The 13,008-nt window shown below is 49.3% G+C and overlaps 1 protein-coding gene across 1 annotated transcript in view; it reads right to left on the minus strand.

Annotated features, from left to right (window-relative positions):
- The window catches only part of PRKCH (protein kinase C eta), a 154,772-nt gene extending 143,013 nt beyond the window's left edge, over positions 1-11,759 (minus strand). Inside the window, exon 1 of the mRNA XM_063118234.1 lies at positions 11,400-11,759. Coding sequence (XP_062974304.1) covers positions 11,400-11,759 — 360 coding nt within the window. The remainder of the gene's footprint in view (positions 1-11,399) is intronic.
- Positions 11,760-13,008: the final 1,249 nt, after the last annotated feature.

Here is a 13,008-nt window from a genome sequence, read left to right on the forward strand (position 1 = left end):
CCCTATGGTCACCCTAGGGTTCAGAGCTGTCCTGGTTGGTGGGGAAAATTAAACTCGCCCCTTCATGCACTAAAATCCCAATGTGGATCAGGGGCCTCACACTTACTTTTGAGTAATTTAGGGATGTGGAACATCCAGTCCATGGGGCTGAATCCAGCTTGCAGAAGTTCTACATCCCCCCTGCAGAGCCTTCTTGAGGGTTTTTTTCCCCAGGGGGAGGTGCTTGGTCTCCAAACCCCACCCCCTGGAAGAAGCCACCCTGGAGGAATCCATGATGTTATTGCCAGTCACAGATTGGAATTAATGGGACTTAATGCCAAAAACTGGAGAAAACAGCAGAAATGTGTGCAGTGGGGGATTCAATGAGTGGCTGTCCATCACCATCTGAATTCTTTTGCACTACACCCCACCCCACCCCCCGGGGATGGCGGATGCCGTGCAAAGCCCGGGACCCTGTCAGTGCTAGGAAGAGGAGCTGCTCTTTCCAATACCAGTAGGGTGACCATATGAAAAGGACAGGGCTCCTGTATCTTTAACAATTGTATTAAAAAGGGAATTTCAGCAGATGTCATTTTGGTGAAACGTCCTCTTCATCACAACAGTTAAAGCTGCAGGTGCCCTGCCCTCTTTGAAATCTGGTCACTCTAGTACAGCTCTTTCACTTTAACTGTTGTGATGAAGAGGGAATTTCACCAGGTTCTCCATATATACAAATGACACCTGCTGAAATTCCCTTTTCTATGCAACTGTTAAAGATACAGGAGCCCTGTCCTCCTTTTCATAGGGTCACCCTAAACACCAGCCAAGTCACTTTTTCCATGCAGGGAGAAGAGCAAAATGGCCGGGGAAAGTGGAGCAGGCTGGGTAATGTTATCTAGCCCACAGAAGGCCTGGTGGGTTGGGAGGCATTTCAGCCACCCCACCCTAAAACAGTTCTGTACACCTGAATTAAAAGGATCTCAGCAGCCGTGGAAAAGGCTTCATACTGAGACAATGGAAAGCGGCTGACAGTCAGAGTTGGCCATACTAGGTAGCCCTATGGGCCAACTCTGTATACAGTGGAGAGAAAAAATGTTAACCAGTGGTGGCTCCGAAGTCAGTGAAGTGGTGAATCTGTTCCAGGTTTGTCAGAACTCTTGGATAACTCCTTTAGGGTTGTGACTGATACATCACCCCACCAACATCGGAGACACCAACCTCCACTGGTGTCAACTTCTGTTGAAGCAGCAGCGAGATTTGACCCGGAAGTAGTAAGAGCAGGAAGAGGAAGAGGTTTCTCCCCAAAACGGCCTCGTGAAATAATCAGACCAATTTGATAGAAAGCATTCCTACCTAAGCATGCATACACACAAATATTTCCACAAAATCTCAACCAAGTGAATTGTTTATGGTGCAAAGAACATCACACATACCCAATATTAACTGTCTTAGGGAGTTCACGTCAGCCCTCCCTGACACACTGAAAGCATGCACAAAGGAAACACAGTGTCACACCGGCTAGCCATGCTTCCGACACATTCATGCTCCATGCCAGCCTCATACTTTGCAGGCATGTGAAGGGAACCTACACATTTGCCCATGGGCATGTGTAGGACTTCTCCACATGAAGGGAATTTTGGGCTCAAGTGAAGAAGTGGAAGGGTTACGCTACCACAAAATTGGCAGAATAAAAATATTGGAAAGACTATCAGAAACGATACTGCAAATCTCAATTGCAGGACTATAGCAGGACTGGGCCATTGTGGTCTTCCAGATGTTTCGGCCTACAACTCCCATCTTCCCTCACCTAGGGCAGATGGAAGTTGTAGTTCAAAACATCTAGAGGGCCACAGGTTGCCCACCCTTGGACTATATAGTAAGGTCACTTTTGTAGGCGCCTCACAGCCTCTGATTTGCGTGTGTAGCCCAAACATAAAGCTTTCTGTGGAATGTGGCTCTCTCCACGGGTCATGTGTGGGAAATCCTATTTGTCAAGCTGGAACAAATACATTCAAATAAGCCCCACCCATTCCCAAACACGTTACATATTGGACGGAAAGGCTCTGAGGTAAGCCAAGATGCTGCTAGTTGGTTTTGGTTTTCTCTAATAGCCCCTGTATAAGCAGCCACCAAAAAAACGGCAAGAGGCAAGATTGCTCATGATGAAACTTCAAATGTCAGAATAAACCACAGACTCTCCTCCAGTGAAGTGGCTACAGTGCTGGTGAAAGGGGTGCAAGAAGACCACAACACACACACACACACACACACACAATCTATCTTGAAACAACTCAGCAAGAAATGTGTTCCCTGCCTTCAGGCTGTCTATCAAACAAGAAGAGCCCCACTGGATCAGACCAAGGGTCCACCCTAGTCCAGCACTCTGTTCACACAGTGGCCAACCGACTGTCAACCAGGGGCCTACAAGTAAGACACAGTGTAACAGCACCTTCCCACCCATGTTCCCCAGCAACTGGTGCACACAGGCTTACTGACTCTGATACTGGAAGTAGTACATAAGCCCTTATCCATTTATCAACACTTGTCAAATGGATTAATGTTTGGTATGCATCATGTTTCATCTTCACAATAAACACGAGGTTGGTTAGGCCGGAAAAAAAGCCTGCTCCCCTCCCCCTCCTTCTCTGGTGTTCATTAGAGTACAATGAACACACATGGGAGTGGACAGGCAGGCTCTGCTTTCCTCCTAGCTACATAGTGGCCATGTGTCCTACTTTACAGAGGACTGTTCTTTGTTTGAAGGCCTATCATAAAAACACCTTCTCTGAATCAGACCGAAGTCCATCTAGCCCAGCATTCTGTTCACACAGTAGCCAACCAGATGTCGATGGGGAACCCACAAGCAGGACATGAGTGCAACAGCACCCTCCTGCCCATGTTCCCCAGCAACGGCTGTACACACGCATACTGCCTCTGAAACTGGAGGTAGCACACGGCCATCAGGACTCGTAGCCACTGACAGCCTTCTCCTCTAGGAATTTGTCCAACCCTCTTTTAAAGCCATCCAAAATGGCGCCCATTGCCACATCGAGAGCTTCAGCTATTGGGCAGTATAGAAATGCAATAAATAAATAAATAAATCTTGTGGTAGCAAATTCCAGAGGGCAGTCCTCTGTTTGAAGGTGTCCTGTCTTCAAAGAGCTGCCCTGTCCAAAGCCTGTTTGAACAGAAAGACCCCACCACCAAGAAGGGAGGTAAAGGAAGGCCTTGAAGTTGCCTATCCAGTTAGCATCAGGTCACAGCTCACCAGATCTAATGCACTGCTATTGAAATAATAGCAATGGTTTCTAAATTGGCATCAATACTTATAAATTAGTCTACGCAAATGTTACTCAAATCTGCGCCCTCTTTTTTTTTTGGCAATGTCTGTGGCCACCCTACATCTGCTCATGTCCCTTAGTACATCTGTTGGGATGTCTTCAAACATACACCTGTATCAGGGGTCTGGAAACAAAGCCGTATGAAGAGAGACTGAAAGAACTGGGCAAGTTTAGCCTGGAGAAGAGAAGGTTGAAGGGAGACATGATAGCACTCTTCAAATACTTAAAAGGTTGTCACACAGAGGAGGGCCAGGATCTCATCTCGATCCTCCCAGAGTGCAGGACACAGAATAACGGGCTGAAGTTACAGGAAGCCAGATTCTGGCTGGACATCAGGAAAAACTGACTGTTAGAGTCGTACGACAATGGAACCAATTACCTAGGGAGGTTGTGGGCTCTCCCTCACTAGAGGCCTTCAAGAGGCAGATGGACAACCATCTGTCAGGGATGCTTTAGGGTGGATTCCTGCACTGAGCAGGGGGTTGGACTCAATGGCCTTATACGCCCCTTCCAACACTACTATTCTATGATTCTATGATCTGCAGGGTCTCCCTACAGCAGCCTACCCCAACCAGGTAGCTTCCAGATGTGTCGGACTACAATAAGCCCCAGGCGGCATAGCCAATAGCCATGCTGGTTGGGGATGATGGAGAGTGGTATTCCAATACATCAGGAGAGGGCCTGGTGGGGGAAACTGCCCTCTGGACATTCCAATGAGCACACATAAATGGAGCCCCCAGACACTGCTGCTGTAATGTCCTCCTCCCCACATGCATTCACTCTGCCCTCAGGAATGCCTGAAATGGGCAAGAGCTCTGTCCACTTCATGTCTATGGCAGTGGTTTGAAACAGGCTGTGTAGAACGAGGGAAGCAGGGCCATTCCTCCAGCCCTGCTGAAAGACTTTAATTTCCTCCTCTTCTATACACGTTCCTCGCGTGTCGTGTCTTCTTAGATTGTAGACCTGCAGGACTATTGAGTTTTACTGATTGATTGTAACCCTCTGTGGGGGACACGTTGGCTGAGGGATGGGATAAAACTACTTTAAATACATAACTGTTTCTGTAAGACGCCGTGGGATTTGAACCGGGGACTCTGGCAGCAATGCCCACAGTCACCTGACTTCAATGCCCCCAACTGGGGCAGTTCTCATGCAGAGGGAGCAATTGGGCCAGTCTTTGCAGTGTTGTGCCTAGCCGAGATTCGTGCTTCCGATGTCAGTGAGGCAGTGAATCCGCTCCAGGTTTCGGTCAGAACCAGTCAGAATTTTAAAGGAGCTATCCAAGGTGCAAAGCTAGAGTTCCAACTGGTTCTGACTGGAACCTAGAACGGATTCGCCGCCCCACTGACATCGGAGCCACCAGACTCAACTAGCTGGGACACCATCCAGATCACGGCCAAAAACAGCTCCTACAGCGGTGTGGATGCCACCAGGATTTTGAATCACAAAAGTGCCCAGCCTCATGGACAGATCTGGGGGGCGGAGGAGGGGGCAAGAACGCTTGGGACCTCGATACTTGAGAGAGCGCCTCTCCTTATATATGCCTGCCCGAGACCTAAGATCTGTTGGAGGAGCCCTTCTCCGCATCTCACCGATGCAAAATAAACGCTATGATGGGACAAGGGAGAGGGCCTTCTCTGTGGTGGCACCCCGACTGTGGAATGCCCTCCCCTTGGAGGCCCGATTGGTGCCAACATTGATTTCATTTCGACGTCAAGTGAAAACATGGCTTTTTAACAAAGCCTTTGATGGTTAAACTCACTGGCACATTGTTTTAACTGTTTTAACTGCATCTATTGCTTTTAAATTATACATTGTTTTAACTTGGATTATGGTTTAATTTGTTAACTGTGCATATTTATTGTTTTATACTGTATGTTTTTATCTGTACACCGCTCTGAGATCGTAATGATATAAGGCGGGATATAAATGTTATAAATAAATAATACCCATGTGGTTTTAGGTAACCAAAGCAAAAAGTAAATGTGGTTACTGTCAGTGCCTCTTCCCCCCCAAAAAACGTGTAGGATAGGACTTCATGCAAACAAATGATCCACTTGGGGTGGGAAAGAACTCAGTGGCTGCATTAGGACAACGCTTTAGTCGGGGGGGGGGAGTAATCAACTCAAGAGTTGGTTTTTTTGCGGGTACTCCCCACACATGTTCCTACACAACCCTGGGTGGTTGAGGCTGGTGTTGAGTGGACTAACAGTCAATCTGACATTTGACTGACACAGCCCCCGCCCCTCTCCCCGCCCTCCCGGTGCTATCCCAGCAGCCTCTGCGAGTTGTGCCAGCTGTAGCAGAGCAGCCGGAACGGTTTTGGCCACTCTTGTCGGGGAACTCTGTAGGCAGCCAAAACAGTCCACTCAACGGGTCGCAAAACTCCACTGGCTCAGTTCGGACAACACAATAACCCCCGGTTGTGCGACTAGTCAACTTTGTAGCCGGTTGTGCTTCTTCAGTGGATTTTTTGATGAAAAAGTCAACCGTGAGGTGGTTTTTGCCTGACAGATGACACAAATACCAACCGTTGACTGCTGAAGTCACGGCTGACGTTTAAAACCACCGGTGGTTATTGTGTTGTCTGAACTGAGCCACTCACTATCAGGCCAATGTATGAACTAACCCCTTTTCTGTAGCACCAGGCAGATGCAACAGCCAAGCCACCTCCATGAGAGAAAGTAAGAAGGGGGGGGGGAGAGAGAGAGAGAGAAAGAGACTCCATCCCACCTCAAGCAAGACTAGAAACTGACCTTGTGGCTATCCCACTCCCCTGGAATCTCTCTGTGCAAACATGGCTCCTTTCCTGCGCATACCCATGGGTTCATTTCCCAAAAATCTGCTCAGGAAAAGTTGTCTTTAGGGTGGGGAAGAAAAGACAGGGTATAATAAGCATTTTGAAAATCATCCTTCCTCATAGAATCATAGAATAGCAGAGTTGGAAGGGGCCTACAAGGCCATCAAGTCCAACCCCCTGCTCAATGCAGGAATCCACCCTAAAGCATCCCCGACAGATGCTTGTCCAGCTGCCTCTTGAAGGCCTCTAGTGTGGGAGAGCCCACAACCTCCCTAGGTAACCTCCCTAGGTAACCTCCCTAGGTAACAATCCTGGTGCTGCCCAGATTTTTGGACTGCAATTCCTATTTCCCCCAGCCAGTATGGTCATGCTAGCTGGGGATGTTAGGAGTTGTAGTCCAAGACACCCGGAGGGGGTGAGGCTGACTTAAATAAATAAATAACCCTACCTCTTGCACAGTTTACATCAAAATCAGCCCTTATTCCTTCCTGCTGCCTCCAACCAAGCAAAATGTTTCGCCACTCAAGTGGTTTGTGTTCGAAAGCTGTCACTTATGGCTCGCTCTTTTCTTATGCTGCAGGACCCGTAACAACATATCTTTTACCCTGAAAGGTTCAGAGCCCAGCATTCTGATCACACACTGGTCCACCAGCTGCCTACCAGTCGGGCGTGAATGCAATAGCACCCTCCCATTCATGCTCCCCAGCAACTGGTATATAAAACCTGTGGCAACCAGAGAGAGGGCCTACTCGGTGATGGTGCCTCAGTTCCAGAGAGTTTTGCCTGAGCCCTGGTGCCTGCCTCATTGCTCTTTTGGCACTTAGCAAAGACCTTCTCATTTTCCAAAACCTTTTAGATACAATTGTAAACCTGCTGTCGTAAAAGGTTTTTACAATTTTGTAGGTTTCGGAATGGACAGAAGTCTGAGAACAGAGAGAAGTAGATTTAATACAGAGTGGAAAGAAGGTGTGACCTGAACATTTTGCTACTGACGGTAATTCAAGGGAACTTCTACACTTTGAAAAGGTGTGAATGCATCACACTGTAACTTTGCGGTGGGGTGGGGGGGTTCAACCAATGACAATGAGTTCAGGAAGTGCTCCTTACACAACGCAACACACACTGATGCAGTTCACGGCTGTTAGCTGTGATACTTGCTGCAAATTTAGTCAACTTTAAAAAGCAAGGGTTAGGGCACAATCCTATGCATGTTTAGACAGAAAAAAAATCCTACAACCCCAGCATGGGTGGCTGGGGAATGCTGGGGTTATAAGACTTTTTTCTGTCTGAACATGGATAGGATTGCACCCTTAGACACATTGCTGTAGGATAGATTTGTCGAAGGCTATTCACCATGAAACTGAACAAAACTCTCATGGAAATCTACAAAGGCTTTCATCCAAAGTTATTCTATCATGTCCCATTCATTTAAATGGATCTACTCTAAGTAGGACTGTCATTGGATACAACCCAAAGGTATAGTTAAGCTATGAACATAAGAACATCAGAAGAGCCCTGCTGTATCAGACCAAGGGTCCATCTAGTCCAGCACTCTGTTCACAGATTGGCCAACCAGCTGACGACCAGGGACCCACAAGCAGGACACAGTGCAACAGCACCCTCTGGCCCATGTTCCCCAGCAATTGGTGTATATAGGTATATTGACTCGGATACTGGAGGTAGCACATAGCCATCAGGGCTAGTAGCCATCGCTAGCCTTCTCCTCCAGGAATTTATCCAACCCCTTCTCCTCCAGGAATTTATCCAACCCCCTTTTGAAGCCATCCAAATTGGTGGCCAACACTACATCTTGGGCTAGCAAATTCCATAGTTTAACAATGCGCTAGATGTAGCCAAATTGCATGGCATAGGATGACAAAGAGCAGGACCACAGGCCGGAAAAGAGCTGGATCACAGTGAATGAGCCTACAGGTTGCGTAAAGTAGGAAGGACGGAGCGTCTGAACCTGAAGACCCATTCACAATGGCCAAACCATTACATCTGAACTGGTCCAAAGGGCGTGTGGTTCAAACTCTGTTGTGGGAGGAACGCTAAGGTTCCTCAGCAGATTATCAAGGTGTTCTTCGAAGAGCCCATACAAAACGGTGGGCCATCAGGGCTGCAGCCATTGGGAGAGGAGGGTTGGTTTCGCCCCCTCGGGGTTATCCCAGGTCTTTTCACTGAGTGTTTGGTTGTTATTAAAGGCATCACTGGGTGGCACATGACACCATCTTGACTTCCATGGAAGAAGGGAGGATATAAAATGTAATAAATAAAATCACAAACGGGTATGAGACAGCCACACAATTGGTAGAAAGCGTTCCCAAATGAGAAAGGCTTCTGTTTCCAGTGGACCTGGGTGTTATGTAAGAAGAGGATGCAGAAGTGAAGAAGATAGCCCTGACGTTAGCGGTGTGTGTGTGTGTGTGTGTGTGAGGAAGACTCGTGAATAAATAAAAATATTTAGGTATACATTTAGAGTGAATCTGATTCGAATGGCAGTAGCAAATCCCTTCCAGTTTGGTAGTGACAGCATAACAGCGGTCTTCTTCCTTAGTGCAAGGGTGGAGGACATTATTTTCCGTCAAGGGTCATATTCCTTCAAGGGCTATCTGTCAGGGCAAACATACCAGGAGAAAGCCAAAAGCGGCTGGAACCACCTCTTTTTTCTCTCTCTCTGACACCTTGTTCTCTCTCTTTTTTTCTCCCTCTCTCTCTGACACCCTTTTTTCTTTCCTTCTCTTACTGACGCCCTCTTCTCTACTTCCTTTTCTCTCTCTGATACCCCTTCTCTCTCTCTGACCCTCCCTTCTTTATTTCTCTTTCTCTCTCTCTTTCTGACAGCCCTTTTTCTCTCTTCCTTTCTCTCTGACACCCCTTCTCTCTCTCTTTCTCTCTCTCATACCCCTTCTCTCTCTCTCTCTCTCTCTCTCCCTCCTTCCCACCATAGGCATCTGGGGGAGAGACAAACCACTCTTGCCAAAGGTCTGAACTGTCTTCTTGCAGAGATCTTTTGAAACTGGGCCAAATGACACAGCTTGAGCACCCCAAGTTTTAGTATGCGTCAGCTTCACCTAGTCAACACTCCACCAACCACATAAGCCTTCTCCAGCCTGGAGCCCTCCAGATGTATCCGACAACAATTCCCATAATTCCCAGAAGGCTGAACCAGATGAAAGGATGGGGATCCTGCACCTTTAATACTTTTGTAGGAGGAGGACTTTCCACGGACACCTCGTGGAGCCCCCCTTCCTGACAAACTGCATCTCCTCCATCCCCTTTTCTATGGAATGGTGAAAAGATACAGAAGGAGTCTTCCCTGCTTTTGCTCAACAGAGACTGCTAGCAACATTTCTTCAGTTTCTGCTGCTCCGATCCCTCCTGAAAAATGTCTAACCTCTTTTCTACATCTCCTAACGGGGAGAAATCCATAGGCATGCATCTCCTTCCAGCATTTCTTGTCGGCATGTCGATAACTGAAAGCTACAAACACATTCCCAAGCCTTCTTATGAGACAGGTCAAGATAGCTGTTTTTTAAAAAAATGCCGCCCTGCCTCACAAATCTCTCAAGCTTTTGAACTGCACTGGAGTCTTCATCAGACACCCCCTCAAACCCTCAAAAAACTAATTAGCTCATTCTTCACTGCACATGGGTCCAGGTTAACTATTCTAAACGGCTTGAGTAGCTTTAGTTCTGTTTTTATTTGGAAGTGGGGTGGGGGAAACTGTGAATTCCTGCTTAGAAGCCACAAAGTATGTCTATTTTAATTTGCTTCATGCCAGAATCAGCTTTTTAATTCAAGCTGTAAAGGCTCAAACTCCTGTCTCTGAAGAAATAGATACTGGGTAAGAAAAATACTTTTGGTATTTTGGACATCATCCCCACCTAGGATAGTTCAAAATGTTGAATACTGAATGCTGTAGATAAAACCTAGACAAAAGGTCCCCCATTGAAACTGGTAAGGTAAAGTAGGGTCCCAGATCCAACTAAAGTATTCTTCACAACACAGAATTAACTTGTGACAGCTTTCTCAAACCTGGGGCCGTCGAGATATCTTGGACTTCAACTCTCATCAGCCCCAGCCTGCATGGCCAATGGTCTGGAAAGCTAGGATTTGTAGTCCAAAACAACTGGAGGACAAGCTGGAGCATGTACAGAAGAGGGTAATGAGGATGATCAGGGGTCTGGAAACAGCCCTATGAGGAGAGACTGAAACAACTGGGCATGTTTAGCCTGGAGAAGAGAAGATTGAGGGGAGACATGAGAGCACTCTTCAAATGCTTAAAAGGTTGCCACACAGAGGAGGGCCAGTATCTCTTCTCGATTCTCCCAGAGTGCAGGACACAGAATAACAGGCTCAGGTTAAAGGAAGCCAGATTCCAGCTGGACATCAGGAAAAACTTCCTGACTGTTAGAGCAGTACAACAATGGAACCAATGACCTAGAGAGGTTGTGGGCCCTCCCACACAAGAGGCTCTCAAGAGGCAGCTGGACAGCCATCTGTCAGGGATGCTTCAAGGTGGATTCGTGCATTGAGCAAGGAGTTGGACTCGATGGCCTTGTAGGCCACTTCCAACTCTACTATTCTATGATTCTATGGAGAGCAGAAGACCGGGAAAGGCTGGCTTCTGGAATTTACTGCCACAAGACGCAGTGATAGTCTGTATGTATGTATGAAATCCCCCACACCTCTGCCAATACTATCTCCCAGAGCGGTTTACTATCAGTAAAACCAGATAGTCCCTGCCTGGAGGTGTACAATCAAAAAAGACACAACACATAAGGAAAAGGGGAGGAGAAAGGCAGAGGGAGGAAAATCATCAGCTTGAATGGCTTTGGGGGGAAAAGACAAATTTCTGGGAGGACAGGTCTATGAGCCAGTATAGTTAAGCCAATATGCCTCCAAACACCACAAGCTGGAAGACAATGGATGTCCGTCACATTCGTCCACAGTTATAAGCTCCCCCAAGACATCTGGCTGGCCACTGATGGATGCAGCTGTCTGGGTTAGATGGACTTTTGGTCTGGTCCAACAACGCCAACGCCATTCGTTTATTTTTTAATTTCCCCTGATGTCAGCATCAAACTTCGAGGCACTCCAATGACCAGGGTTTTATTCCCACACACACACACACTGCTCAAACCCTGACGAAAAACCACGATCCAATCCCCAAACCATTCAAAGTCCATTGGCAGCACTCATGCATCCACCCACAAGTGTGCATTACACACGGAGCAAGTTCCACAGGTGACCCAGGAGAGGGCTCATCTACTCACCCAGCCTTCGAAGCTGTCGGATGACCCGGGGCCGTGGAGCAGGTCGTGGAAGCGGACAGTGCAATTGGCCACGAAGTCATCGTAGCCGATGGGGGTGCCGTGGAAGACGGCCAGCTCCAGCTGGCTCCCGTCGGTGACAGCGGCAGAGAACTCCTCGTTGTAGGTGGGCTTGTTGGTCTTCTGCTTGGTGCTGGTCTGGCCCACGCGCACCTGGTCCACGCTCAGCGTGATGTAGGGGTCCAGCAGCTGGTGGCCTTTCTTGAAAAGCGAGTGCCGTAGGGACCAGCGGGTTGGCTGGAGCCCCACAGCCTCGCCAATGCGCACCTTCATGTACCCGTTGAACTTCATGGCGCCTGACATAGTGGGCGCCCCCGTCGAGCAAAAAGAGGGGCGCTCCTTCCCTCAGGAACCACGAAACCAAAGTTGTCGTGTCCTGCCGAGTCCGTGGTGGCTTGGGACCCTGCTGTCCTCAGGGGACGGAGCAACTGGCGGCCCCCGGACTCCGGGCCATGCTGTCAAATGCGCCAACCCAGACCCAAGTGCCTTCCTGCCTTCCCTTTCCCGCGGAGAAAGGACGGAGCCACTGCTGATTCACTTCACGCCGCTCTCTTCGCCTCCGTGGAGAGCCACGGGAGATCACGGAAGCACAACGGGAAAGAGGGGCAGAGCGAGACAGAGAAACGAGACCTTCCCGGGCGTTACATCTCTGGCTGAGCAGCACACGAGCGGCCAAAACCCTTCGCTGCGCTCGGTTCACACGCGGCTTCAGTGTCCTCCTCCTCCCCAACCGCTCGACACACGCCCCCCCCAATGCTCTTCTCTCACACGGCTCTCCAATCCAGGAAGGAAGCGCAGCCAAGACCACAGGGCCACGGGAGCCACAAATCCACACACAGTTCTCAGGAAAAGAAAGCCAAAGGGGGGCGACGGCACTCCTCTGCTGAGCCTTCCTCTTTTCTTTTCTTTTCTCTTCCGCCTTTGTCTCTTCTTTGCTTCCTTGCTCGCTTCTCTGTGCTTAGGAAGAGCTTCCACGCCTGAGAAGAAAGAGAGAGAGAGAGAGAGAGAGAGAGAGAGAGAGAGAGAGAGAGAGAGAGAAGTGGTTGTTAGGCGAGGGAAAACACCTGAGGGATGTGACAAGCCCAGCAGCAGCCAAGGCCAGGGGAGGGCGGGGCTTGCCGGCTGCCCTGCAAGGACTTGTCCCGGGCGCTAGGAGGGGGCGAGCGGGCGAGCGCGGGTGGCGTGGAACGCTCGTCTCGGGGCTGCTTCCGCGCCACCGCGCAGCGGGCATCTTCGGACCGGACCGAAACGCGCAGCGCGGGCAGTGCCCATGTCCGCTGCTGCTGCCGCGCGTCCCCCCACCCCCCCAGGGATCCCTTTGCCGGGAGGCGCCGCCGAGCCGCCCTCCTCCTCCTCCTCCTCCTCCTCGTCCTCCTTCTTACCTCCCGGTCCCGGCGCTGCCCAAAGGCGCGTCTCCAAAGCTCTCCTTTCCGTCTCGACGTTTCCCTCTCCGGCGAGCCGCGGCTGGAAAATCCACTTCTTCCCATCCCAGCCCAAGCCAATTAACATCTTTGTCAGAGGGCAGGCGAGGCGCCGGGCGGAAAGGGAGGGC

This window comes from Elgaria multicarinata, chromosome 2 (assembly GCF_023053635.1).
Source record: "Elgaria multicarinata webbii isolate HBS135686 ecotype San Diego chromosome 2, rElgMul1.1.pri, whole genome shotgun sequence".
Taxonomy (NCBI): domain Eukaryota; kingdom Metazoa; phylum Chordata; class Lepidosauria; order Squamata; family Anguidae; genus Elgaria; species Elgaria multicarinata.